This window comes from Tachypleus tridentatus, chromosome 5 (assembly GCF_004210375.1).
Source record: "Tachypleus tridentatus isolate NWPU-2018 chromosome 5, ASM421037v1, whole genome shotgun sequence".
Classification (NCBI taxonomy): Eukaryota; Metazoa; Arthropoda; class Merostomata; order Xiphosura; family Limulidae; genus Tachypleus; species Tachypleus tridentatus.
The window spans coordinates 9,207,294-9,233,072 of NC_134829.1; the positions used below are offsets into that span (position 1 = coordinate 9,207,294).

Genomic DNA, 25,779 nt, shown 5'->3' on the forward strand with positions numbered 1-25,779 from the left:
TATATTAGAGTGTGTGTGTTTGAATGATGTTTTTTTTAAAATAGATAAGTTATATTAGAGTGTGTGTGTTTGAATGATGTTGTTTAAAATAGATAAGTTATATTAGTGTGTGTGTGTTTGAATGATGTTGTTTAAAATAGATAAGTTATATTAGAGTGTGTGTGTTTGAATGATGTTGTTTAAAATAGATAAGTTATATTAGTATGTGTTTGAATGAAGTATTTGTTTAAAATAGATAAGTTATATTAGAGTGTGTGTGTTTGAATGATGTTGTTTAAAATAGATAAGTTATATTAGAGTGTATGTGTGTTTGAATGATGTTGTTTTTAAAATAGATAAGTTATATTAGAGTGTGTTGTGTTTAAATGAATGATTGTTTTTAAATAGATAAGTTATATTAGAGTGTGTGTGTTTGAATGATGTTGTTTTTAAAATAGATAAGTTATATTAGTGAGTGTGTTTGAATGATGTTGTTTAAAATAGATAAGTTATATTAGAGTGTGTGTGTTTGAATGATGTTGTTTTTGAAATAGATAAGTTATATTATTAGAGTGTGTGTGTTGTAGAAGAATGATGTTTTTTTAAATAGATAAGTTATATTAGAGTGTGTGTGTTTTGAATGATGTTGTTTTGAACATAGATAAGTTATATTAGAGTGTGTGTGTTAAACAGAATGATGTTGTTTAAAAATAGATAAGGATTATATTAGAGTGTGTGTCTTAAACAGAATGATGTTGTTTTGAAATAGATAAGTTATATTAGAGTGTGTGTGTTTAAACAGAATGATGTTGTTTAAAATAGATAAGTTATATTAGAGTGTGTGTGTTTGAATGATGTTGTTTAAAATAGATAAGTTATATTAGAGTGTGTGTGTTTGAATGATGTTGTTTAAAATAGATAAGGTATATTAGAGTGTGTGTGTTTGAATGATGTTGTTTTAAAATAGATAAGTTATATTAGAGTGTGTGTATGTTTTAAAGATTAAGAATGATATTTGTTTAAAATAGATAAGTTATATTAGAGTGTGTGTGTTTGAATGATGTTGTTTTTAAAATAGATAAGTTATATTAGAGTGTGTGTGTTTAAACAAAATGATGTTATTTAAAATAGATAAGTTATATTAGAGTGTGTGTGTTTAAACAGAATGATGTTGTTTAAAATAGATAAGTTATATTAGAGTGTGTGTGTTTAAAGAATGATGTTGTTTAAAATAGATAAGTTATATTAGAGTGTATTGTGTTTGAATGATGTTATTTGTAAAATAGATAAGTTATATTAGAGTGTGTGTGTTTGAATGATGTTGTTTAAAATAGATAAGTTATATTAGAGTGTGTGTGTTTGAATGATATTTGTTTAAAATAGATAAGTTATATTAGAGTGTGTGTGTGTTTGAATGATGTTGTTTAAAATAGATAAATTATATTAGAGTGTGTGTGTTTGAATGATGTTGTTTAAAATAGATAAGTTATATTAGAGTGTATGTGTGTTTGAATGATGTTGTTTAAAATAGATAAGTTATATTAGAGTGTGTGTGTTTGAATGATATTTGTTTAAAATAGATAAGTTATATTAGAGTGTGTGTGTTTGAATGATGTTGTTTAAAATAGATAAGTTATATTAGAGTGTGTGTGTTTGAATGATATTGTTTTAAAATAGATAAGTTATATTAGAGTGTGTGTGTGTTTGAATGATGTTGTTTAAAATAGATAAGTTATATTAGAGTGTGTGTGTTTGAATGATATTTGTTTAAAATAGATAAGTTATATTAGGTGTGTGTGTTTGAAATAGATATTTTTTAAAATAGATAAGTTATATTAGAGTTATTATTGTGTTTTGAATGATGTTGTTTTTTAAAATAGATAAGTTATATTAGAGTGTTGTGTGTTTTGAATGATATTGTTTAAAATAGATAAGTTATATTATTAGAGTGTGTGTGTTTGAATGATATTTGTTTAAAATAGATAAGTTATATTAGAGTGTGTGTGTTTGAATGATGTTGTTTAAAATAGATAAGTTATATATTAGTATTATGTGTTTGAATGATGTTGTTTAAAATAGATAAGTTATATTAGAGTGTGTGTGTTTGAATGATGTTGTTTAAAATAGATAAGTTATATTAGAGTGTGTGTGTTTGAATGATATTTGTTTAAAATAGATAAGTTATATTAGAGTGTGTGTGTTTAAAGAATGATGTTGTTTAAAATAGATAAGTTATATTAGAGTGTGTGTGTTTGAATGATGTTTTTAAAATAGATAAGTTATATTAGAGTGTGTGTGTTTGAATGATGTTGTTTTAAAATAGATAAGTTATATTAGAGTGTGTGTGTGATTTGAATGTTATATTATGTTGTGTTTGAATGATGTTGTTTTAAAATAGATAAGATAAGTTATATTAGATAAGTTATATTAGAGTGTGTGTGTTTGAATGATGTTGTTTAAAATAGATAAGTTATATTAGAGTGTGTGTGTTTGAATGATGTTGTTTAAAATAGATAAGTTATATTAGAGTGTGTGTGTTTGAATGATGTTGTTTAAAATAGATAAGTTATATTAGAGTGTGTGTGTTTGAAATGATGTTGTTTAAAATAGATAAGTTATATTAGAGTGTGTGTGTTTGAATGATGTTGTTTAAAATAGATAAGTTATATTAGAGTGTTGTGTGTTTGAATGATGTTGTTTTAAAATAGATAAGTTATATTAGAGTATGTGTGTGTTTGAATGATGTTGTTTAAAATAGATAAGTTATATTAGAGAATTGTGTGTGTTTAAATGAATGATGTTGTTTAAAATAGATAAGTTATATTAGAGTGTGTGTGTTTGAATGATGTTGTTTAAAATAGATAAGTTATATTAGAATGTGTGTGTTTGAATGATGTTGTTTAAAATAGATAAGTTATATTAGAGTGTGTGTGTTTGAATGATGTTGTTTAAAATAGATAAGTTATATTAGAAGTGTGTGTTTTGAATGATGTTGTTTAAAATAGATAAGTTATATTAGTTAGTGTGTGTGTTTGAATGATGTTGTTTAAAATAGATAAGTTATATTAGAGTGTGTGTGTTTGAATGATGTTGTTTAAAATAGATAAGTTATATTAGAGTGTGTGTGTTTGAGAATGAATGATGTTGTTTAAAATAGATAAGTTATATTAGAGTGTGTGTGTGTTTGAATGATGTTTTTTAAATAGATAAGTTATATTAGAGTGTGTGTGTTTGAATGATGTTGTTTAAAATAGATAAGTTATATTAGAGTGTGTGTGTTTGAATGATGTTGTTTAAAATAGATAAGTTATATTAGAGTGTGTGTGTTTGAATGATGTTGTTTAAAATAGATAAGTTATATTAGAGTGTGTGTGTTTGAATGATGTTGTTTAAAATAGATAAGTTATATTAGAGTGTGTGTGTTTGAATGATGTTGTTTAAAATAGATAAGTTATATTAGAGTGTGTGTGTTTGAATGATGTTGTTTAAAATAGATAAGTTATATTAGAAGTGTGTGTGTTTGAATGATGTTGTTTTAAAATAGATAAGTTATATTAGAGTGTGTGTGTTTGAATGATGTTTGTTTAAAATAGATAAGTTATATTAGAATTGTGTGTGTTTGAATGATGTTGTTTTAAAATAGATAAGTTATATTAGAGTGTATTGTGTGTTTGAATGATGTTGTTTTAAAATAGATAAGTTATATTAGAGTGTGTGTGTTTGAATGATATTTGTTTAAAATAGATAAGTTATATTAGAGTGTGTGTGTTTGAATGATGTTGTTTAAAATAGATAAGTTATATTAGAGTGTGTGTGTTTAAAGAATGATGTTGTTTAAAATAGATAAGTTATATTAGAGTGTGTGTGTGTTTGAATGATGTTGTTTAAAAATAGATAAGTTATATTAGAGTGTGTGTGTTTGAATGATGTTGTTTAAAATAGATAAGTTATATTAAGTGTTGTGTGTTTGAATGATGTTGTTTAAAATAGATAAGTTATATTAGAGTGTGTGTGTTTGAATGATGTTGTTTAAAATAGATAAGTTATATTAGAGTGTGTGTGTTTGAATGATGTTTGTTTAAAATAGATAAGTTATATTAGAGTGTGTGTGTTTGAATGATGATGTTGTTTAAAATAGATAAGTTATATTAGAGTGTGTGTGTTTTTGAATGATGTTGTTTTAAAATAGATAAGTTATATTAGAGTGTGTGTGTTTGAATGATGTTGTTTAAAATAGATAAGTTATATTAGAGTGTGTGTGTTTGAATGATGTTGTTTAAAATAGATAAGTTATATTAGATTGTGTGTGTTTGAATGATGTTGTTTAAAATAGATAAGTTATATTAGAGTGTGTGTGTTTGAATGATGTTGTTTAAAATAGATAAGTTATATTAGAGTGTGTGTGTTTGAATGATATTTGTTTAAAATAGATAAGTTATATTAGAGTGTGTGTTTTTGAATGATGTTGTTTAAAATAGATAAGTTATATTAGAGTGTGTGTGTTTGAATGATGTTGTTTAAAATAGATAAGTTATATTAGAGTGTGTGTGTTTGAATGATGTTGTTTAAAATAGATAAGTTATATTAGAGTGTTGTATGTGTTTGAATGATGTTGTTTAAAATAGATAAGTTATATTAGAGTGTGTGTGTTTGAATGATGTTTGTTTAAAATAGATAAGTTATATTAGAGTGTGTGTGTTTGAATGATGTTGTTTAAAATAGATAAGTTATATTAGAGTGTGTGTGTTTGAATGATGTTGTTTAAAATAGATAAGTTATATTAGAGTGTGTGTTTTTGAATGATGTTGTTTAAAATAGATAAGTTATATTAGAGTGTGTGTGTTTGAATGATGTTGTTTAAAATAGATAAGTTATATTAGAGTGTGTGTGTTTGAATGATGTTGTTTTAAAATAGATAAGTTATATTAGAGTGTGTGTGTTTGAATGATGTTGTTTAAAATAGATAAGTTATATTAGAGTGTGTGTGTTTGAATGATGTTGTTTAAAATAGATAAGTTATATTAGAGTGTGTGTGTTTGAATGATGTTTTTTTTAAAATAGATAAGTTATATTAGAGTGTGTGTGTTTGAATGATGTTGTTTAAAATAGATAAGTTATATTAGAGTGTGTGTGTTTGAATGATGTTGTTTAAAATAGATAAGTTATATTAGAGTGTGTGTGTTTGAATGATATGTTGTTTTAAAATAGATAAGTTATATTAGAGTGTGTGTGTTTGAATGATGTTGTTTAAAATAGATAAGTTATATTAGAGTGTGTGTGTTTGAATGATATTTGTTTAAAATAGATAAGTTATATTAGAGTGTGTGTGTTTGAATGATGTTGTTTAAAATAGATAAGTTATATTAAAGTGTGTGTGTTTGAATGATGTTGTTTAAAATAGATAAGTTATATTAGAGTGTGTGTGTTTGAATGATGTTGTTTAAAATAGATAAGTTATATTAGAAGTGTGTGTTTGAATGATGTTGTTTAAAATAGATAAGTTATATTAGAGTGTGTGTGTTTGAATGATGTTGTTTAAAATAGATAAGTTATATTAGAGTGTGTGTGTTTGAATGATGTTGTTTAAAATAGATAAGTTATATTAGAGTGTGTGTGTTTGAATGATGTTGTTTAAAATAGATAAGTTATATTAGAGTGTGTGTGTTTGAATGATGTTGTTTAAAATAGATAAGTTATATTAGAGTGTGTGTGTTTGAATGATGTTGTTTAAAATAGATAAGTTATATTAGAGTGTGTGTGTTTGAATGATGTTGTTTAAAATAGATAAGTTATATTAGAGTGTGTGTGTTTGAATGATGTTGTTTAAAATAGATAAGTTATATTAGAAAGTGTGTGTTTAAATGATGTTGTTTAAAATAGATAAGTTATATTAGAGTGTGTGTGTTTGAATGATGTTGTTTAAAATAGATAAGTTATATTAGAGTGTGTGTGTTTTAAACAGAATGATGTTGTTTAAAATAGATAAGTTATATTAGAGTGTGTGTGTTTGAATGATGTTGTTTAAAATAGATAAGTTATATTAGAGTGTGTGTGTTTGAATGATGTTGTTTTAAAATAGATAAGTTATATTAGAGTGTGTGTGTTTGAATGATGTTGTTTAAAATAGATAAGTTATATTAGTGTGTGTGTTTGAATGATGTTGTTTAAAATAGATAAGTTATATTAGAGTGTGTGTGTTTGAATGATGTTGTTTAAAATAGATAAAGTTATATTAGAGTGTGTGTGTTTGAATGATGTTGTTTAAAATAGATAAGTTATATTAGAGTGTGTGTGTTTGAATGATGTTGTTTAAAATAGATAAGTTATATTAGAGTGTGTGTGTTTGAATGATGTTGTTTTAAAATAGATAAGTTATATTAGAGTGTGTGTGTTTGAATGATGTTGTTTAAAATAGATAAGTTATATTAGAGTGTGTGTGTTTGAATGATGTTGTTTAAAATAGATAAGTTATATTAGAGTGTGTGTGTTTGAATGATGTTGTTTAAAATAGATAAGTTATATTAGAGTGTGTGTGTTAAACACAGAATGATGTTGTTTAAAATAGATAAGTTATATTAGAGTGTGTGTGTCTTAAACAGAATGATGTTGTTTAAAATAGATAAGTTATATTAGAGTGTGTGTGTTTGAATGATGTTGTTTAAAATAGATAAGTTATATTAGAGTGTGTGTGTTTGAATGATGTTGTTTAAAATAGATAAGTTATATTAGAGTGTGTGTGTTTGAATGATGTTGTTTAAAATAGATAAGTTATATTAGAGTGTGTGTGTTTGAATGATGTTGTTTAAAATAGATAAGTTATATTAGAGTGTGTGTGTTTGAATGATGTTGTTTTAAAATAGATAAGTTATATTAGAATTAGTGTGTGTGTTTGAATGATGTTGTTTAAAATAGATAAGTTATATTAGAGTGTGTGTGTTAAACAGAATGATGTTGTTTAAAATAGATAAGTTATATTAGAGTGTGTGTGTTTAAATGAATGATGTTTAAAATAGATAAGTTATATTAGAGTGTGTGTGTTTGAATGATGTTGTTTAAAATAGATAAGTTATATTAGAGTGTGTGTGTTTGAATGATGTTGTTTAAAATAGATAAGTTATATTAGAGTGTGTGTGTTTGAATGATGTTGTTTAAAATAGATAAGTTATATTAGAGTGTGTGTGTTTGAATGATGTTGTTTAAAATAGATAAGTTATATTAGAGTGTGTGTGTTTGAATGATGTTGTTTAAAATAGATAAGTTATATTAGAGTGTGTGTGTTTGAATGATGTTGTTTTAAAATAGATAAGTTATATTAGAGTGTGTGTGTTTGAATGATGTTGTTTAAAATAGATAAGTTATATTAGAGTGTGTAGAGTGCGTGTGTTTGAATGATGTTTTTTTAAAATAGATAAGTTATATTAGTGTGTGTGTTTGAATGATGTTGTTTAAAATAGATAAGTTATATTAGAGTGTGTGTGTTTGAATGATGTTGTTTAAAATAGATAAGTTATATTAGAGTGTGTGTGTTTGAATGATGTTGTTTAAAATAGATAAGTTATATTAGAGTGTGTGTGTTTGAATGATGTTGTTTAAAATAGATAAGTTATATTAGAGTGTGTGTGTTTGAATGATGTTGTTTAAAATAGATAAGTTATATTAGAGTGTGTGTGTTTGAATGATGTTGTTTAAAATAGATAAGTTATATTAGAGTGTGTGTGTTTGAATGATGTTGTTTAAAATAGATAAGTTATATTAGTGTGTGTGTTTGAATGATGTTGTTTAAAATAGATAAGTTATATTAGAGTGTGTGTGTTTGAATGATGTTGTTTAAAATAGATAAGTTATATTAGAGTGTGTGTGTTTGAATGATGTTGTTTAAAATAGATAAGTTATATTAGAGTGTGTGTGTTTGAATGATGTTGTTTAAAATAGATAAGTTATATTAGAGTGTGTGTGTTTGAATGATGTTGTTTAAAATAGATAAGTTATATTAGAGTGTGTGTGTTTGAATGATGTTGTTTAAAATAGATAAGTTATATTAGAGTGTGTGTGTTTGAATGATGTTGTTTAAAATAGATAAGTTATATTAGAGTGTGTGTGTTTGAATGATGTTGTTTAAAATAGATAAGTTATATTAGTGTGTGTGTGTTTGAATGATGTTGTTTAAAATAGATAAGTTATATTAGAGTGTGTGTTTGAATGATGTTGTTTAAAATAGATAAGTTATATTAGAGTGTGTGTGTTTGAATGATGTTGTTTAAAATAGATAAGTTATATTAGAGTGTGTGTGTTTGAATGATGTTGTTTAAAATAGATAAGTTATATTAGAGTGTGTGTGTTTGAATGATGTTGTTTAAAATAGATAAGTTATATTAGAGTGTGTGTGTTTGAATGATGTTGTTTAAAATAGATAAGTTATATTAGAGTGTGTGTGTTTGAATGATGTTGTTTAAAATAGATAAGTTATATTAGAGTGTGTGTGTTTGAATGATGTTGTTTAAAATAGATAAGTTATATTAGAGTGTGTGTGTTTGAATGATGTTGTTTAAAATAGATAAGTTATATTAGAGTGTGTGTGTTTGAATGATGTTGTTTAAAATAGATAAGTTATATTAGAGTGTGTGTGTTTGAATGATGTTGTTTAAAATAGATAAGTTATATTAGAGTGTGTGTGTTTGAATGATGTTGTTTAAAATAGATAAGTTATATTAGAGTGTGTGTGTTTGAATGATGTTGTTTAAAATAGATAAGTTATATTAGAGTGTGTGTGTTTGAATGATGTTGTTTAAAATAGATAAGTTATATTAGAGTGTGTGTGTTTGAATGATGTTGTTTAAAATAGATAAGTTATATTAGAGTGTGTGTGTTTGAATGATGTTGTTTAAAATAGATAAGTTATATTAGAGTGTGTGTGTTTGAATGATGTTGTTGTTTAAAATAGATAAGTTATATTAGAGTGTGTGTGTTTGAATGATGTTGTTTAAAATAGATAAGTTATATTAGAGTGTGTGTGTTTGAATGATGTTGTTTAAAATAGATAAGTTATATTAGAGTGTGTGTGTTTGAATGATAAGGTATTTTGTTTTAAAATAGATAAGTTATATTAGAGTGTGTGTGTTTGAATGATGTTGTTTAAAATAGATAAGTTATATTAGAGTGTGTGTGTTTGAATGATGTTGTTTAAAATAGATAAGTTATATTAGAGTGTGTGTGTTTTAAACAGAATGATGTTGTTTAAAATAGATAAGTTATATTAGAGTGTGTGTGTTTGAATGATGTTTTTTTTAAAATAGATAAGTTATATTAGAGTGTGTGTGTTTGAATGATGTTGTTTAAAATAGATAAGTTATATTAGAGTGTGTGTGTTTGAATGATGTTGTTTAAAATAGATAAGTTATATTAGTGTGTGTGTTTGAATGATGTTGTTTAAAATAGATAAGTTATATTAGAGTGTGTGTGTTTGAATGATGTTGTTTAAAATAGATAAGTTATATTAGAGTGTGTGTGTTTGAATGATGTTGTTTAAAATAGATAAGTTATATTAGAGTGTGTGTGTTTGAATGATGTTGTTTAAAATAGATAAGTTATATTAGAGTGTGTGTGTTTGAATGATGTTGTTTAAAAAATAGATAAGTTATATTAGAGTGTGTGTGTTTGAATGATGTTGTTTAAAATAGATAAGTTATATTAGAGTGTGTGTGTTTGAATGATGTTGTTTAAAATAGATAAGTTATATTAGAGTGTGTGTGTTTGAATGATGTTGTTTTAAAATAGATAAGTTATATTAGAGTGTGTGTGTTTGAATGATGTTGTTTAAAATAGATAAGTTATATTAGAGTGTGTGTGTTTGAATGATGTTGTTTAAAATAGATAAGTTATATTAGAGTGTGTGTGTTTGAATGATGTTGTTTAAAATAGATAAGTTATATTAGAGTGTGTGTGTTTGAATGATGTTTGTTTAAAATAGATAAGTTATATTAGAGTGTGTGTGTTTGAATGATGTTGTTTAAAATAGATAAGTTATATTAGAGTGTGTGTGTTTAAACAGAATGATGTTGTTTAAAATAGATAAGTTATATTAGAGAGTGTGTGTTTGTTTGAATGATGTTGTTTAAAATAGATAAGTTATATTAGAGTGTGTGTGTTTGAATGATGTTGTTTAAAATAGATAAGTTATATTAGAGTGTGTGTGTTTGAATGATGTTGTTTAAAATAGATAAGTTATATTAGAGTGTGTGTGTTAAACAGAATGATGTTGTTTAAAATAGATAAGTTATATTAGAGTGTGTGTGTTTTAAACAGAATGATGTTGTTTAAAATAGATAAGTTATATTAGAGTGTGTGTGTTTTAAACAGAATGATGTTGTTTAAAATAGATAAGTTATATTAGAGTGTGTGTGTTTTAAACAGATAAGATAGATGTTGTTTAAAATAGATAAGTTATATTAGAGTGTGTGTGTCTTAAGCAGAATGATGTTGTTTAAAATAGATAAGTTATATTAGAGTGTGTGTGTTTGAATGATGTTGTTTAAAATAGATAAGTTATATTAGAGTGTGTGTGTTTGAATGATGTTGTTTAAAATAGATAAGTTATATTAGAGTGTGTGTGTTTGAATGATGTTGTTTAAAATAGATAAGTTATATTAGAGTGTGTGTTCTTAAAGCAAGAATGATGTTTTGTTTAAAATAGATAAGTTATATTAGAGAGTGTGTGTGTTTGAATGATGTTGTTTAAAATAGATAAGTTATATTAGAGTGTGTGTGTTTGAATGATGTTGTTTAAAATAGATAAGTTATATTAGAGTGTGTGTGTTTGAATGATGTTGTTTAAAATAGATAAGTTATATTAGAGTGTGTGTGTTTGAATGATGTTGTTTAAAATAGATAAGTTATATTAGAGTGTGTGTGTTTGAATGATGTTGTTTAAAATAGATAAGTTATATTAGAGTGTGTGTGTTTGAATGATGTTGTTTAAAATAGATAAGTTATATTAGAGTGTGTGTGTTTGAATGATGTTGTTTAAAATAGATAAGTTATATTAGAGTGTGTGTGTTTGAATGATGTTGTTTAAAATAGATAAGTTATATTAGAGTGTGTGTGTTTGAATGATGTTGTTTAAAATAGATAAGTTATATTAGAGTGTGTGTGTTTGAATGATGTTGTTTAAAATAGATAAGTTATATTAGAGTGTGTGTGTTTGAATGATGTTGTTTAAAATAGATAAGTTATATTAGAGTGTGTGTGTTTGAATGATGTTGTTTAAAATAGATAAGTTATATTAGAGTGTGTGTGTTTGAATGATATTTGTTTAAAATAGATAAGTTATATTAGAGTGTGTGTGTTTGAATGATGTTGTTTAAAATAGATAAGTTATATTAGAGTGTGTGTGTTTGAATGATGTTGTTTAAAATAGATAAGTTATATTAGAGTGTGTGTGTTTGAATGATGTTGTTTAAAATAGATAAGTTATATTAGAGTGTGTGTGTTTGAAATGATGTTGTTTTAAAATAGATAAGTTATATTAGAGTGTGTGTGTTTGAATGATGTTGTTTAAAATAGATAAGTTATATTAGAGTGTGTGTGTTTGAATGATGTTGTTTAAAATAGATAAGTTATATTAGAGTGTGTGTGTGTGTTTGAATGATGTTGTTTAAAATAGATAAGTTATATTAGTGTGTTTGTGTGTGTTTAAAATAGAATGATGTTGTGTTTAAAATAGATAAGTTATATTAGAGTGTGTGTGTTTGAATGATGTTGTTTAAAATAGATAAGTTATATTAGAGTGTGTGTGTTTGAATGATGTTGTTTAAAATAGATAAGTTATATTAGAGTGTGTGTGTTTGAATGATGTTTGAAATAGATAAGTTATATTAGAGTGTGTGTGTTTGAATGATGTTGTTTAAAATAGATAAGTTATATTAGAGTGTGTGTGTTTGAATGATGTTGTTTAAAATAGATAAGTTATATTAGAGTGTGTGTGTTTGAATGATGTTGTTTAAAATAGATAAGTTATATTAGAGTGTGTGTGTTTGAATGATGTTGTTTAAAATAGATAAGTTATATTAGAGTGTGTGTGTTTGAATGATGTTGTTTAAAATAGATAAGTTATATTAGAGTGTGTGTGTTTGAATGATGTTGTTTTAAAATAGATAAGTTATATTAGAGTGTGTGTGTTTGAATGATGTTGTTTAAAATAGATAAGGTATATTAGTGTGTGTTTTTGAATGATGTTGTTTAAAATAGATAAGTTATATTAGAGTGTGTGTGTTTGAATGATGTTGTTTAAAATAGATAAGTTATATTAGAGTGTGTGTGTTTGAATGATGTTGTTTAAAATAGATAAGTTATATTAGAGTGTGTGTGTTTGAATGATGTTGTTTAAAATAGATAAGTTATATTAGAGTGTGTGTGTTTGAATGATGTTGTTTAAAATAGATAAGTTATATTAGAGTGTGTGTGTTTGAATGATGTTGTTTAAAATAGATAAGTTATATTAGAGTGTGTGTGTTTGAATGATGTTGTTTAAAATAGATAAGTTATATTAGAGTGTGTGTGTTTGAATGATGTTGTTTAAAATAGATAAGTTATATTAGAGTGTGTGTGTTTGAATGATGTTGTTTAAAATAGATAAGTTATATTAGAGTGTGTGTGTTTGAATGATGTTGTTTTAAAATAGATAAGTTATATTAGAGTGTGTGTGTTTGAATGATGTTGTTTTAAAATAGATAAGTTATATTAGAGTGTGTGTGTTTGAATGATGTTGTTTAAAATAGATAAGTTATATTAGAGTGTGTGTGTTTGAATGATGTTGTTTAAAATAGATAAGTTATATTAGAGTGTGTGTGTTTGAATGATGTTGTTTAAAATAGATAAGTTATATTAGAGTGTGTGTGTTTGAATGATGTTGTTTAAAATAGATAAGTTATATTAGTGTGTGTGTTTGAATGATGTTGTTTAAAATAGATAAGTTATATTAGAGTGTGTGTGTTTGAATGATGTTGTTTAAAATAGATAAGTTATATTAGAGTGTGTGTTTGAATGATGTTGTTTAAAATAGATAAGTTATATTTAGTGTGTGTGTTTGAATGATGTTGTTTAAAATAGATAAGTTATATTAGAGTGTGTGTCTTTTGAATGATGTTGTTTAAAATAGATAAGTTATATTAGAGTGTGTGTGTGTTAAACAGAATGATATTTGTTTAAAATAGATAAGTTATATTAGAGTGTGTGTGTTTAAACAGAATGATGTTGTTTGAAATAGATAAGTTATATTAGAGTGTGTGTGTCTTAAACAGAATGATGTTGTTTAAAATAGATAAGTTATATTAGAGTGTGTGTGTCTTAAACAGAATGATGTTGTTTAAAATAGATAAGTTATATTAGAGTGTGTGTGTCTTAAACAGAATGATGTTGTTTAAAATAGATAAGTTATATTAGAGTGTGTGTGTTTGAATGATGTTGTTTAAAATAGATAAGTTATATTAGAGTGTGTGTGTTTGAATGATGTTGTTTAAAATAGATAAGTTATATTAGAGTGTGTGTGTGTTTGAATGATGTTGTTTAAAATAGATAAGTTATATTAGAGTGTGTGTGTTTGAATGATGTTTGTTTAAAATAGATAAGTTATATTAGAGTGTGTGTGTTTGAATGATGTTGTTTAAAATAGATAAGTTATATTAGAGTGTGTGTGTTTGAATGATGTTGTTTAAAATAGATAAGTTATATTAGAGTGTGTGTGTCTTAAACAGAATGATGTTGTTTAAAATAGATAAGTTATATTAGAGTGTGTGTGTTTGAATGATGTTGTTTAAAATAGATAAGTTATATTAGAGTGTGTGTGTTTGAATGATGTTGTTTAAAATAGATAAGTTATATTAGTGTGTGTGTTTGAATGATGTTGTTTAAAATAGATAAGTTATATATATTAGAGTGTGTGTGTTTGAATGATGTTGTTTAAAATAGATAAGTTATATTAGAGTGTGTGTGTTTGAATGATGTTGTTTAAAATAGATAAGTTATATTAGAGTGTGTGTCTTAAACAGAATGATGTTGTTTAAAATAGATAAGTTATATTAGAGTGTGTGTGTTTGAATGATGTTGTGTAAAATAGATAAGGTATATTAGTGTGTGTGTGTTTGAATGATGTTGTTTAAAATAGATAAGTTATATTAGAGGTGTGTCTTAAACAGAATGATTGTTGTATAAAATAGATAAGTTATATTAGAGTGTGTGTGTTTGAATGACAATGTTTAAAATAGATAACCTATATTTAAGTTGTGTGTTTGAATGATGTTGTTTAAAATAGATAAGTCTTATATTTGCTGAGCATCTTTTGAACCGTCTGTTGATTTCATTTATAGTCAGGTTCGAAACCATGGCTTAATACAATCCCTGTGTGTCTATTGAATGGTGAGCATCTTGAACATTTGTTCTGATTCAGATACTCCAGATTAGTTGTATTTGCTGTTTGTGTTCATTGCTGAACTGTATGCCATTTATCTTGCCCTGGATAACATGACCCTGAAGCTGAACAGTGATTCAAGTTGTGCATTGTTTGTGTTCATTACTGAACTGTATTAGTTTTCTACTGATAACATAGAAGCTGAACAGTACTCAAATTCACTATTTATACTGACTCACTTAGTTTTCTACTGGCCCTGGAATCGCTTCACATTTATTCTCACTCTGTTTAAATATTCTAAACTAGGCCATGTTGGTATTTGTGGGAACAAACTCGCTGAGACCACAGCTAAATCTGTCTGCTGTGGTGCTATCACTGCTGTGCCTGTTCCATACGTAGACTATGGTCCTGTATTCAAGTCTCAGCTTCATGCCAGTTGCCAGTTGCCAGTCAGCTTGGAGTAAGGAATGTAAAACAAGCTTTTTCAAATAAAACCCTCTATTGGACTTTGGCATCTTGCTTCCATAAGGATCAGAAAGAGGAAATTGTCCTAACTGAACACACATTGGTCAGTTTTTTAACTCAGTTTTCTTTTATCTGGGACTGATGCACCAGTGTGTTGTCTGTGTGCCACTTGGATCACAATCAGCCACATTTTACTGTCTTGCCATTATTAAAACTCTCAATGACGGTACTGGCACCATTTTAAACGTTTTGTACCGAGGTTTATCGATAACATCGGATAGTGTCATTGGCGATGGTGATACTGTCCACCTTACAAATATTTTTAGTTTTTTGAAGGCCATTAACCTTTATAATGCTATTTAAATTTTGTAATTTATAAATTACTTTTTTAATATGATTCATTTTTAAGAATTAAAGTACAACTAGTTCAACATGAAATTAGAAAATGGTCAAATATTTGGGAAGGAAAGATGGTATTGTAGATTATGAGAAAGTAGAAAGTGAAGTATATTTTGAGGTGTTGCAACTAAAAACTGTAGTAGAGGAAATAAATATCTTTGTTTTTTAATTGTAAAATGTTAAATTTATTTATTGATCTGTGAGAAAACGTTTCTGACACAAGATGAATTCAGGGTAATTCTACTCTATTTTTACTTAAAACATGTATGATTCTACCAGATATTTACTTAAACTTCCAAAGAAAATTGATATTTTTTTTACTCCTGAAATCTGAACAGTTGTATTGTTATGGACAGAACAGTAGAAAGTGATTCAAATCTCATCAGCTTTTCCAGAATTAAAAACATATTACAACTGCACTGTTTGTCTTAATCAGGAGTATAAAATGTATTATGGAACTTTTCATTATAATTTTGGTCTATTTTTAGAGCAGTCCATCCCCAGTTGGAGCCCTTAGATCTTGCTGATGAATACTGGTTGCTGCGTGATAGTATTGTGCAATGTGAACTTCTTCTACTGAGGGTGATGAAATTTCAGGTCTCTGTTGACCATCCACACAGAGTAAGATTTTTAACTTGAATTGTTAGTTTGCAATGTTTTAGTTCTGAAGACAATCCTTAGAAATTAGATTAGATATATTAACACAATGCCACAGGGGTAGGTAATTTCAGTTATACAACTTGACCAAATTTTATTGTTTTCTATTTTGTGTAAATGTGGCAACTGATATAAATTAAAAGAAAAATGTTTAATATTACAATTTCTTATGTGGGGATTGCCAAGTGTAAAACCTATTTGGTGTAAAAATAATATGGTACTTTCTTAATATAATATTTTCATTCATTTTGTTAAGTGATCATTTTTAAATGTTCATGTAGGGACGTATTATGAGAGGCATGTTATAACACTTGATGATATGAGAATTTGAAGTAATTGGTTCATTTTTTAAAAACCTTGTTATTCTTTTTGTAAATTTATATTAATTTGTAATTGCTCTTTTCAGTTATAGAAAACCCTTTAAAACTATTTTATTATATTTTTTATCCCTTTTTGATGTGTCAGTATAGATTGCATCTCTATAGTACACTAGGATGTCATGTTTCACATTCAAAGTTGCTTATGTGGTTCTTTACATGAATAGTTTTTCCATTTTTGATTATATAGAATAGCAATTAATGGTCAAAGATCATTTGATCTTTGTGATGTAATACAGTTAACCTGAATGGAAGCAAATCCTTGTTTGTCACTTCAGTAAGACTGAATTCAGTGCAATCAGCTGTGTATAAGGTTTTGGGATTTTGGATTCAAGATAAAATATCACCTAAATCTAATGTTTAATTAATAATTGTTGAACCAAACCTGTTTTGAACCAGAAAGGTGTTATTTTGTTTAACTATGGGGTAAGAAACTAATATTCTTACTGCTGTATTGATTGTAGTTTTACATGGACAGTTTTATTTGCATTACATGTTATCATTAGTATTCAAAGGCTTTTTTGTTCTTGTTAACTATCCAATTCTTTTAAATGAATTAATGAAAGGTATTTATGTAGCTTTATAACTAGTAAATAATTTAAAATCATATAACAGATGAGTCCCAGAATTGTACAGCCGTCCTAAAGATCGTAAGTTATTTTACCTCTGAGACCAATAAAATATGCTTGCAGATCTCCAACAGAAAGTATATTGTGGATTTTAGATAACTTTCACCCATTACTGGACCTAGTCCTTGGTCATATTGACAACATACATTTTCTTGAATATTACTTCTGTGTAATATTATATTCTGCTTATGATGGATGTTGTTCAATAATATCCTAGTTTCCCAACTGAAGAATGGGTAGATGGTGTTATAACTGCAATAAGGGAAATATAGAATCATAGAAACAAATAAATTAGATTTAAGTTCAAGTTGCTTGGATGATTCCATATATAAGTGATAATGTCACCATAAAACTGAAGAGAATAATTAGATGACTTGCTTATTAAAATAGTACAAAACCCAGACATCTCTCTTAAATCATTAATAAGAAGTTCAACATACAAGACAGAAACACAATGTATGAAAAATAACTGTAAAGCTACTAAATATGGACTACATGGTCAATGTCACAGTAAGAATGTTGTGAATAAAGTAATTTGTGGCACATGCTGTAGTATTATATAAAAGAAACTTCATTTATTTAACTTTGGCCATGACCTCATTAACCATAATAGCAGCTGCAAATCCTAAAAAAGTGCCGACAGTATTCACTAGATTACTTGAAACTTGATTCATACCTTCACTTACAAACGAAACAAAGCCTATGTACCTCCTATGCAAATAGGTTTTTGGTAATGATGCTATGAAACCTTCAAAGAATTCATCCTGATAAAAAATATAAAGATCTTGATTTTTTTAGAATGTTGAAAGAAAAATATAAAAATTGACAAACTATAATGTCATTTATGAAAGCACCTGCTCAGGTTGATTAATGAAAGAGGGTTAAGGGCATTATATAATATTTCTTTCAATATTGCAAAGAAAGGAAAACCGTATACTATTGCAGAGGAGATCATAATACCATCAGTTAAAGAAGTGCTTGAAATTGTTGTGAAAAATACTCTGGTCCTGTTTTAAAATGCTTGCCTTTAAGCACAAATACAGTTCAAAGACATGTTGATGAGATAACTGAAGATGTGGAAAAAACTTTGGCATCTGAGTTTATGCATTGTAAGTTTTCCATCCATCTTGATGAATCAACGTTTGGAAGTTCAAACATTGTCATGGCTTTTGTGAGTTATTTTAGTCAAATTCCAAAACAAATTATTGACAAGTTTTTGTTCTCAAGGTATCTTAAAGGTGTTACAAAAGGGGTGATGATTTTTCAGTGTTTGGAGGAATATTTAAACAACAATATTCCACTCAGCAATATAATTGTGGTTGTCTTCAATGGTTGGCTGTTACAGAGGATTTGCTGCCTTTCTTAAGGAAAAGGTTCCTGATGTGTGTACTAAATGTGTGGCTGTCAAGAGGTGTTTGCTTGCAAAGGCTTGTCAAGCTGTATGATTCAACTGTGGTGTTTCTTATAGATGTGGATTCCTTTCTATGTGATGAGTTGAAAAAGAATAAGAATCATCTTTTCTATTTAGCAGATCTATATTCAAAATTTAATGATGTACAGACCTGTCTGCAAGGTAAAGATGTAACAATTATTCAAACCTGAACAATCCTCTTAGGCGTCCAAGCCAAAATAGGCCTTTTTAAATCTTCATTGCTACGAAGAGATTTTCAGTACTTTTCAAACTTACGGCAACTGGAAGATGAAGACCGAATTATTTCTGATGATGACTTGGATATATACATAAAACACCTTGAAAAACTGAGTGAAGATTTTAAAGTGCACTTTGAGGACTTTGAGAAAATGCAGGTACCTGACTGGATTGTTACGTCATTTGATTCGGAAATAGAAAAGGTAATTATTAAATCTAATTAACAAGATGAACTTTTCATGGATCTCGAAGCTAAATCACTGTTCAAAAGTATGGCCCTCAGCAACTTTTAGAGTAATGTAAATATTGTCAACAAGTATCCAAAACTTCTTGCAGCACTGAACCCTTTTTTTACTTGCATTCCCAAATACCTATATGGTTGAAGCTGATTTTAGCCATGTAAATTTAGTCCTAACAAAGCAGAGGAAGAAACTGAACAAAGAACAGTGTGGTGGGTTAAGACTAAAACTTGCCAATTTACAACCAAATATTAGTGCTCTTCTCAAAGATCATCAACCACATTTCTCCCATTAAAGATGTCGGACAATCAATAAAAAGGTAAAGTTGGTTTATCATAATACATTATTATTTATATGTTTTTATTAAGTTATTCTTCCTTTAACTATAACTTAGATTTTATCACTTAAAAGAATGGAGGGGTTGATAAAGGTCAAGGATTCCATGAAGGAGTTGACAGTCAAAATGTTTGGGGACCTCTGGTATAGACCAAAAAATGAAAGTGTTAATTCTCATCAGAAAAAGAAACTTAAAAGGACAACTATAAAGCTTGGCCTTTGGTGTAGAGATGATAATGATATTCTTAAGATTATATTGTTTTAAACTTTGAAATTTACAATCCCATAAAGCATTATGTTTGCATTTATATAATAAAGAAAATAATACTTACAGGTACCACTGTGAAGAGATATTTTATATACATAATATCTTATTCTGAATCCATTAATTTTAATAGTTTACCTGTTGGTTTACACATGTTATTTACTTGCGTATTATTGGTTTGATTTATTTCAATATGATCTGCACTTTCTAAAACACATTGATGTTTGCATTACTTATAGCAGTTTTGCAGTTTAGATTAAACTGGACTAGTGAACTGATAGGAAATTGATAGCTCCTGACAAAGCTGTAATACTGTGCTAATAAAGTTTAGTGTAAAATAGTCATAAAATTAGTATCCTAAAGTCAACTTAAGGAAATGTATAATGGTGAAAGCTGATATTCTATTCAAACACCAAACTTTCAACAAATAAAATGGAGATGCCAGTAACAGGAAGATTTTATTCTCCATGTGAACTAAAGATGGCATAGTCTGCTGTGTGATCACTGGATCAAGTGATATGTCCACATCCATTCTGGTCATGTTTGGTTCCATTTTTCAAGTTCAGCAACAAGTTCTACATCGTTATTTTATATTGTTTTTGTTTTTTGTAATACTTGTATACTGTATTAATAACTGGTTTTAAATATTCTTTGTTTTTATTTTCAACAGACTGCTGTCCACACTTTAATTTTAAGGCCATTAGTGTTTCGAAGAACAGTCATAATTATGTATAATTTTCAGCAATTACAGTTGATCCAATTGCATTCTATTCAACAGCATGATTATACTGAAGATGGTTTTTTCTTCTATGATGTATTGCCACGATAAGCCAAGTAAAATCTGACCTGGACTCTGTAGACAAAGCATGTTTTTCTTTTTAAATTAATCTTGCTTACATTAAAAAACTTCCAATATTTTCTTTTTGGAGGCATGTTGACTGCATAGTTTAAGTAAAAGAAGCTGAATTTTACAGCTGCATCTCCTTTTCTTGAAACAGAAACTTTGGGGAAATACTTACTTTCTTACTAAATTTTAAGAGAATGAAATCCACAGTTACTTTTTAATAAGAACGTAAGAAATATCTTCCTAGAAGTACTGACAACAGTATTTTTTCGGTTTTCCTGTTTTGAAAAGTTTTAAAACCAGTGCCCTAAAGAAAGGATCAGAGAACAGTGGTGTGGTTTTAAAATAGCCACTTTTTCTCTCAGCATTGCTAATTGTGCAAATTCCAAGTTTCTAGCACAACTTGAAAAATTCTATCCATTGTTAACCTTAAACAGCATCAGTTGATAATGGTCTCCATTTAAGGGTTGAAAGGAGAAAAATAAACATCCTATTACTTTAAAAAAACCCAATTGGCTTAATTTAAGCCCATGTTTCACCATTTTTTATTAATGAATTTCAAAATCTGTACAAGTTTTATAAAACTGAAAAAAACATTTAATATTAAACTACATTTTTCAGTTAGTTTGTCATTTAGAGATGTATGAAGGAAAAAGATTGCACTGGAACACAAAATAATTACAAATGGCTCTTAATATGTTTACATCTGTTTTATCACATGTTAGCTTTTCTCTGGTCCAGCAAAATCCCTTTATGTCATCTGTTGACAATCCTCTTTTATAAACAAACAAATCTCGGCTTTGAGAAATACAAAGCAAAATACAAGATAATCAAAACATACAGTTTAATGAAAACATAAAATAAAATGGGTTTTTAATAAATCTTTGAAAATATTAGTGACAAATGTTTCCAGGATGTCTGAAACACCCGTTGGTATGGGGGGGCTTCCTAGTGAAGGTTCTGTCTTTTCAGTTTGTCCACTGGGATCTGAATAATCACCCATGTTTGTTGCAGATGGTAACCCATTAAGGGGAGGAAAGGATCTTGGGGATTGAAAGGATGTACAACCCCAACACACCACTTTGACCTTGAATTACTACTTTTGGGCTAAGGTCAACTAAGTACCACTGTTAAGCATTCTTAGTGGGTGCTGTGGACATTGTGCCTGATGCTGACATTTGATTATAGTGCTCATAAAACCCTGACATTGCTGCAGTGTCCTTGTTTGGCATTTTAGTATGTCCCCTCATATGTCTGTGGTGGGTGGGGTCAGTGGGCACTGAATCTTTCTTCTTTCTTTATGAATATTCCAAATCCAAATAAAATAATAAAAAAAACTGATCCTTGGTAAATGGCTTTGGACAGCAGGCTCCACCTCCTCCTACATCTATAACCTCATTTTCTCTTACACCATTCTTTGTTAAGCAAACCATTAAAGCAAATGTTGACCTTTTTATTCAGAAGGGATTAGAGGGGCCTTCTGGCTCTCAAGTCAGTCGAAAGGCATTGTTCTGAACCCATCTTGCATTCAAAAGCCATTGTGGATATACCCATGCTACTTTGAATTTCTCAGGAGGAGTTATTGTTGAGAGGGATTTGAAGAACATTCCCAAGTCAGATATCCTTGCTGGTTTCTCCACCTAAGGAGTTTCTGTAGTGAGGTCTATCTTCACTCATAAGGTTGGAATTATGCTACCTACTAATGTTCTAATTTTGATGTTCACATCACCAAGTCCAATTGCACATGTCACGGTAGGTTATCTGAACTTTAAGGTAGAGCCATGTATTCCCAACCCCCTTGGATGTTTCCAGTGACAGTGGTTTGGTCACTCGAAGGTATCATGTCATGATTCTTTTGATGTGTGTTTATTGTGAAAGCAAAGACAATGACACCTTCATGTGTGAACTGGACTCTCATTATGTAAATTACAGTGGATCTCACCCTTCTTATTTTTGTACTTGCTCTAAGTGGGTGGAGGATAAAGGTATATGGCATTTGACAATGATTAATAACATTTCTAACCCTGATATTCAGCAGTTATTGTTTCCAACTCTATCTTGGATATATGCTGCTGCACTATGTTTCACTGCTACAGTGGGAGTGTAGACATATCCTTCTGTGCCTCCAATAGTGTCATGCTCAAACCACATGAAGTCTTTTTCTCTCTGTGGATAAGCAAGTTGACAAGCAGTTATTGTTTCCAACTCTATCTTGGATATATGCTGCTGCACTATGTTTCACTGCTACAGTGGGAGTGTAGACATATTCTTCTGTGCCTCCAATAGCATCATGCTCAAACCACATGAAGTCTTTTTCTCTCTGTGGATAAGCAAGTTGACAAGTCAGTGTATACTTCTGTCTCTGTCCCCACCATTCCATCTGGTGATGCTTGGGTCCACTTTCAGCCCTAAGATGTAGAACAATAATTCATTCTTACGCCTAGTCACTGGAATTGTCATCTACTGACAAAGACATGCATACTCAATCAAGGGCAAACTCCATGGAGGTCAACAGATCTTTTAATAACAACAAATGAAGTGATCATAAACCAAAGGGTTCCCCTTTACTTTTACCTAAATAAAAATGAACGCTTTGATACAGTGAAACTGTCAAGGTTTCCATTCTAATCTGGATGACATTAAGGCCTTGATGGAATCTTATAAAATATTTAAAAAAATTTGTTAATAATATGAATAAAGTTGAAACTAACTGAATATATAAAATAAAATGTTCTTATCAACAATAAAAAACAAACAAAAAGAAACACTTGTTGTTTTTTTTTCTTTTTGTTTAAACAGTGTCTCACAAAAAACATTTTGGAAATTGCCCAACCTAAAAAGTGATAAATATACTAATACAAATTGTATAGACTTTTTCCAAGCTGAAACTTGATACCATTACATAAGTCTGCACATAAAGGTGTCATGTGATATGGTTAAGTGTTTCCACTCTGAGGAGGAAACAAGAGAAATCTGTAACATTTCTGATCCAAAAAGTGTTAAAGATGTAAATAAAGTATAATGTTGTACACACTGTTCCAGGAAGTCTATGAATAACTTCTCTCTTTGCCATTCTTAGTGACTTTCTATTATCAACAATTTTGGATAGACTAGGCCAATGTTCAGTCCTCTCAGTGAGTGGAAAGACTATGAAGATGTGAAATGTCTGCCAAACTGTTAAAGATCAGTATTCAATAAAGGGCATTCTTAGGCAATCAAAGATCATTTGATTTCATTTCAAATCAAATTGATCCTTGTTTCTCCTCCTTTAATTCTTTTCACAGTTTAGAGATATTTCAAGGATAGTCCTTCACAAGCAACAGGAGAGGGAAATAACATGAGAGAATTAAAAACACAGACTGACTACCTTTTCAACAAGACATCAGTCTGGTCAACAGCTCCAGATTTTTCTCTTGACTGAGAAAGGATATGGTAATCCAAGAATAAATGTAGCATATAATTATTTGATCTTCAAAATAATTGGGTATTCAATTATAATGTGAAAGAACAGGTGGTATGATTTGTTTTAAGCAAAATAAAAGAAGCAAGAAACACTAAAGCTTAGACAAAATAAACACTATATGGTGGAGGAAAAGAAACTGACATATTGTGTGATTTTATAAGTGGTCTTACTAATTTTATCCCTCGGTGTGGATTCCTGTACGTGGTGAGGGGACCTCCCAGGGAAGGTTCTGTTCTGTCTGGTTACCTTCTTTGGGATCTAAACATCCACCCACGTGTTTGCCGTGCGTGGCGACCCGTGAAGGGGAGGAGAGGATCCTGGTGGTTGAGGGGTCCAACCCTAACACACCACTTTGGCCTCGAATTCCTGTAGACGGGAGGCCTTTGGGTGGCCCCCTTGGGTCAATCGGCAGGTCCACTTGGGCTAGAGTCAACCAAGTACCAGTGTTGGAAGTTCTCAACGGGTATTGTGGACATTGTGCCTGATGCTGGTGTTTGGGTATAGTGCTCACGAAACCCTGGCGTTGCTGCATTGTCCTTGCATGACTTTGTAGTGCGTCCCCTTGTAGGGCTCCATGGTGGGTGGGGTCAATTGGTACCGAAATTAATCCTTTTTCCTATGGATCCTCCAAAAAATTTAAATAAAATTGTGAAAAAACAGTCAATGGGTAAGCGACCATGTCTTGAAGACTCTGAACAGCAATCTTCAACATCAGTAGCACGCGTACCTAATTTTCTTATATTACATTCTCTTTCGGAAAAACCTTTAGGGCAAATGTCCCCTTTTTTTATTCAGAAGGGACTTGCTGGCTCTCCAAAGTCAGCAAAGAATGTTCGATCTGGTGACATATTGGTTGAAAAATCCACATCCCAACACAGTGAACTCCTCTTGAATTCAAAGGCAATTGGGGATATACCTATTGAGGTTACACCTCATGCTACTTTGAATTCTTCACAAGGAGTTATTGTTGAAAGGGATTCGAAGAACATTCCCGAGTCATAGATTCTCGCTGGTCTCTCCAATCAAGGAGTTTCTGCAGTGAGGCGCATCTCCACTCGCAAAGATGGAGTTATACTGCCAACAAATACCCTCGTTTTAACATTTACTTCACCACGTGCACCTGCCACCATCAAGGCAGATTATCTCATTTGCAGGGTTCGGCCATACATTTCAAACCCTCTTCGATGTTTCCAATGTCAGAGATTCGGCCACTCAAAGACATCTTGTCGTGGTTCCCTGGCATGTGCTCGTTGTGGAGGCAAGGACCACGATGCCTATGACTGTGACATGAACCCACATTGCGTCAACTGCAATGGTTCTCACCCCTCTTACTTTCATTCTTGCCCAAAATAGTTGGAGGAAAAAGAGGTGCAGCGTTTGAAAACGATACATAACATTAATTATCCTGAGGCTCGGAAATTGCTGTCCACCATTCCATCTCGGACATATGCTGCTGCACTTCATTCCACAACTACAGTGGGAGTGCAGACAGATTTCTCTGTGCCTCCAAGAGAATCGTTTTCAAAACAAATGAAAAGCCTTTTGACCTCCGTGGTTAAAAAGGTTGATGAATCGACTTCCAAACCCATCTCTGTTCCTCCCATACCTTCCAACAAACCTCAAGATCCACGTCCTTCAGTTTCAAATACAGGCATTTCTTCTGATACATCTTTTTCTCCCACCACAAGAGACAAAACAATTATTCGTTCGCGTCCTCAGTCACTGGATTCCCCTTCCAATAACAAAAACCTGCCCACTCGACCCATGACAGGATCCATGGAGGTTGCTAGACCTCCTCCGACTAAAGACAGTAAAGAAAAATACGTGGTCGTAAACTGAAGGGTTCTCCAGCCACTTCACCTACCCGTTCTTAAAAATGGCCACCTTGATACAATGGAACTGTCGAGGTTTACGTTCTAATCTGGATGATATCAAAACGCTGATTGCTTCCTACCATCCTGTTTGTCTTTCTTTACAAGAAACATTTCTCAAATCTGCTGATACAGTCTCCATTCGGCAGTTTTCTCTGTACAGAAATGACAGGTTGTGTGATGGTCGAGTACATGGAGGGGTGGCA

The 25,779-nt window shown here is 29.2% G+C and overlaps 1 protein-coding gene across 4 annotated transcripts in view; it reads left to right on the forward strand.

Moving 5' to 3' along the window:
* The first annotated feature begins 15,683 nt into the window (after positions 1–15,683).
* The window catches only part of LOC143250479 (cyclin-Q-like), a 477,792-nt gene continuing 467,696 nt past the window's right edge, over positions 15,684–25,779 (forward strand). Inside the window, exon 1 of one of the 4 annotated variants that reach the window (XR_013028206.1) lies at positions 15,684–15,865. Coding sequence is in view for 2 of the 4 variants with exons in the window: in XM_076501071.1 (XP_076357186.1) it covers positions 15,830–15,865 (36 nt within the window). In the remaining 2 variants the exon portion in view is untranslated. The remainder of the gene's footprint in view (positions 15,866–25,779) is intronic. The other 3 variants (XR_013028205.1, XM_076501071.1, XM_076501070.1) reach the window with 3 other exon arrangements.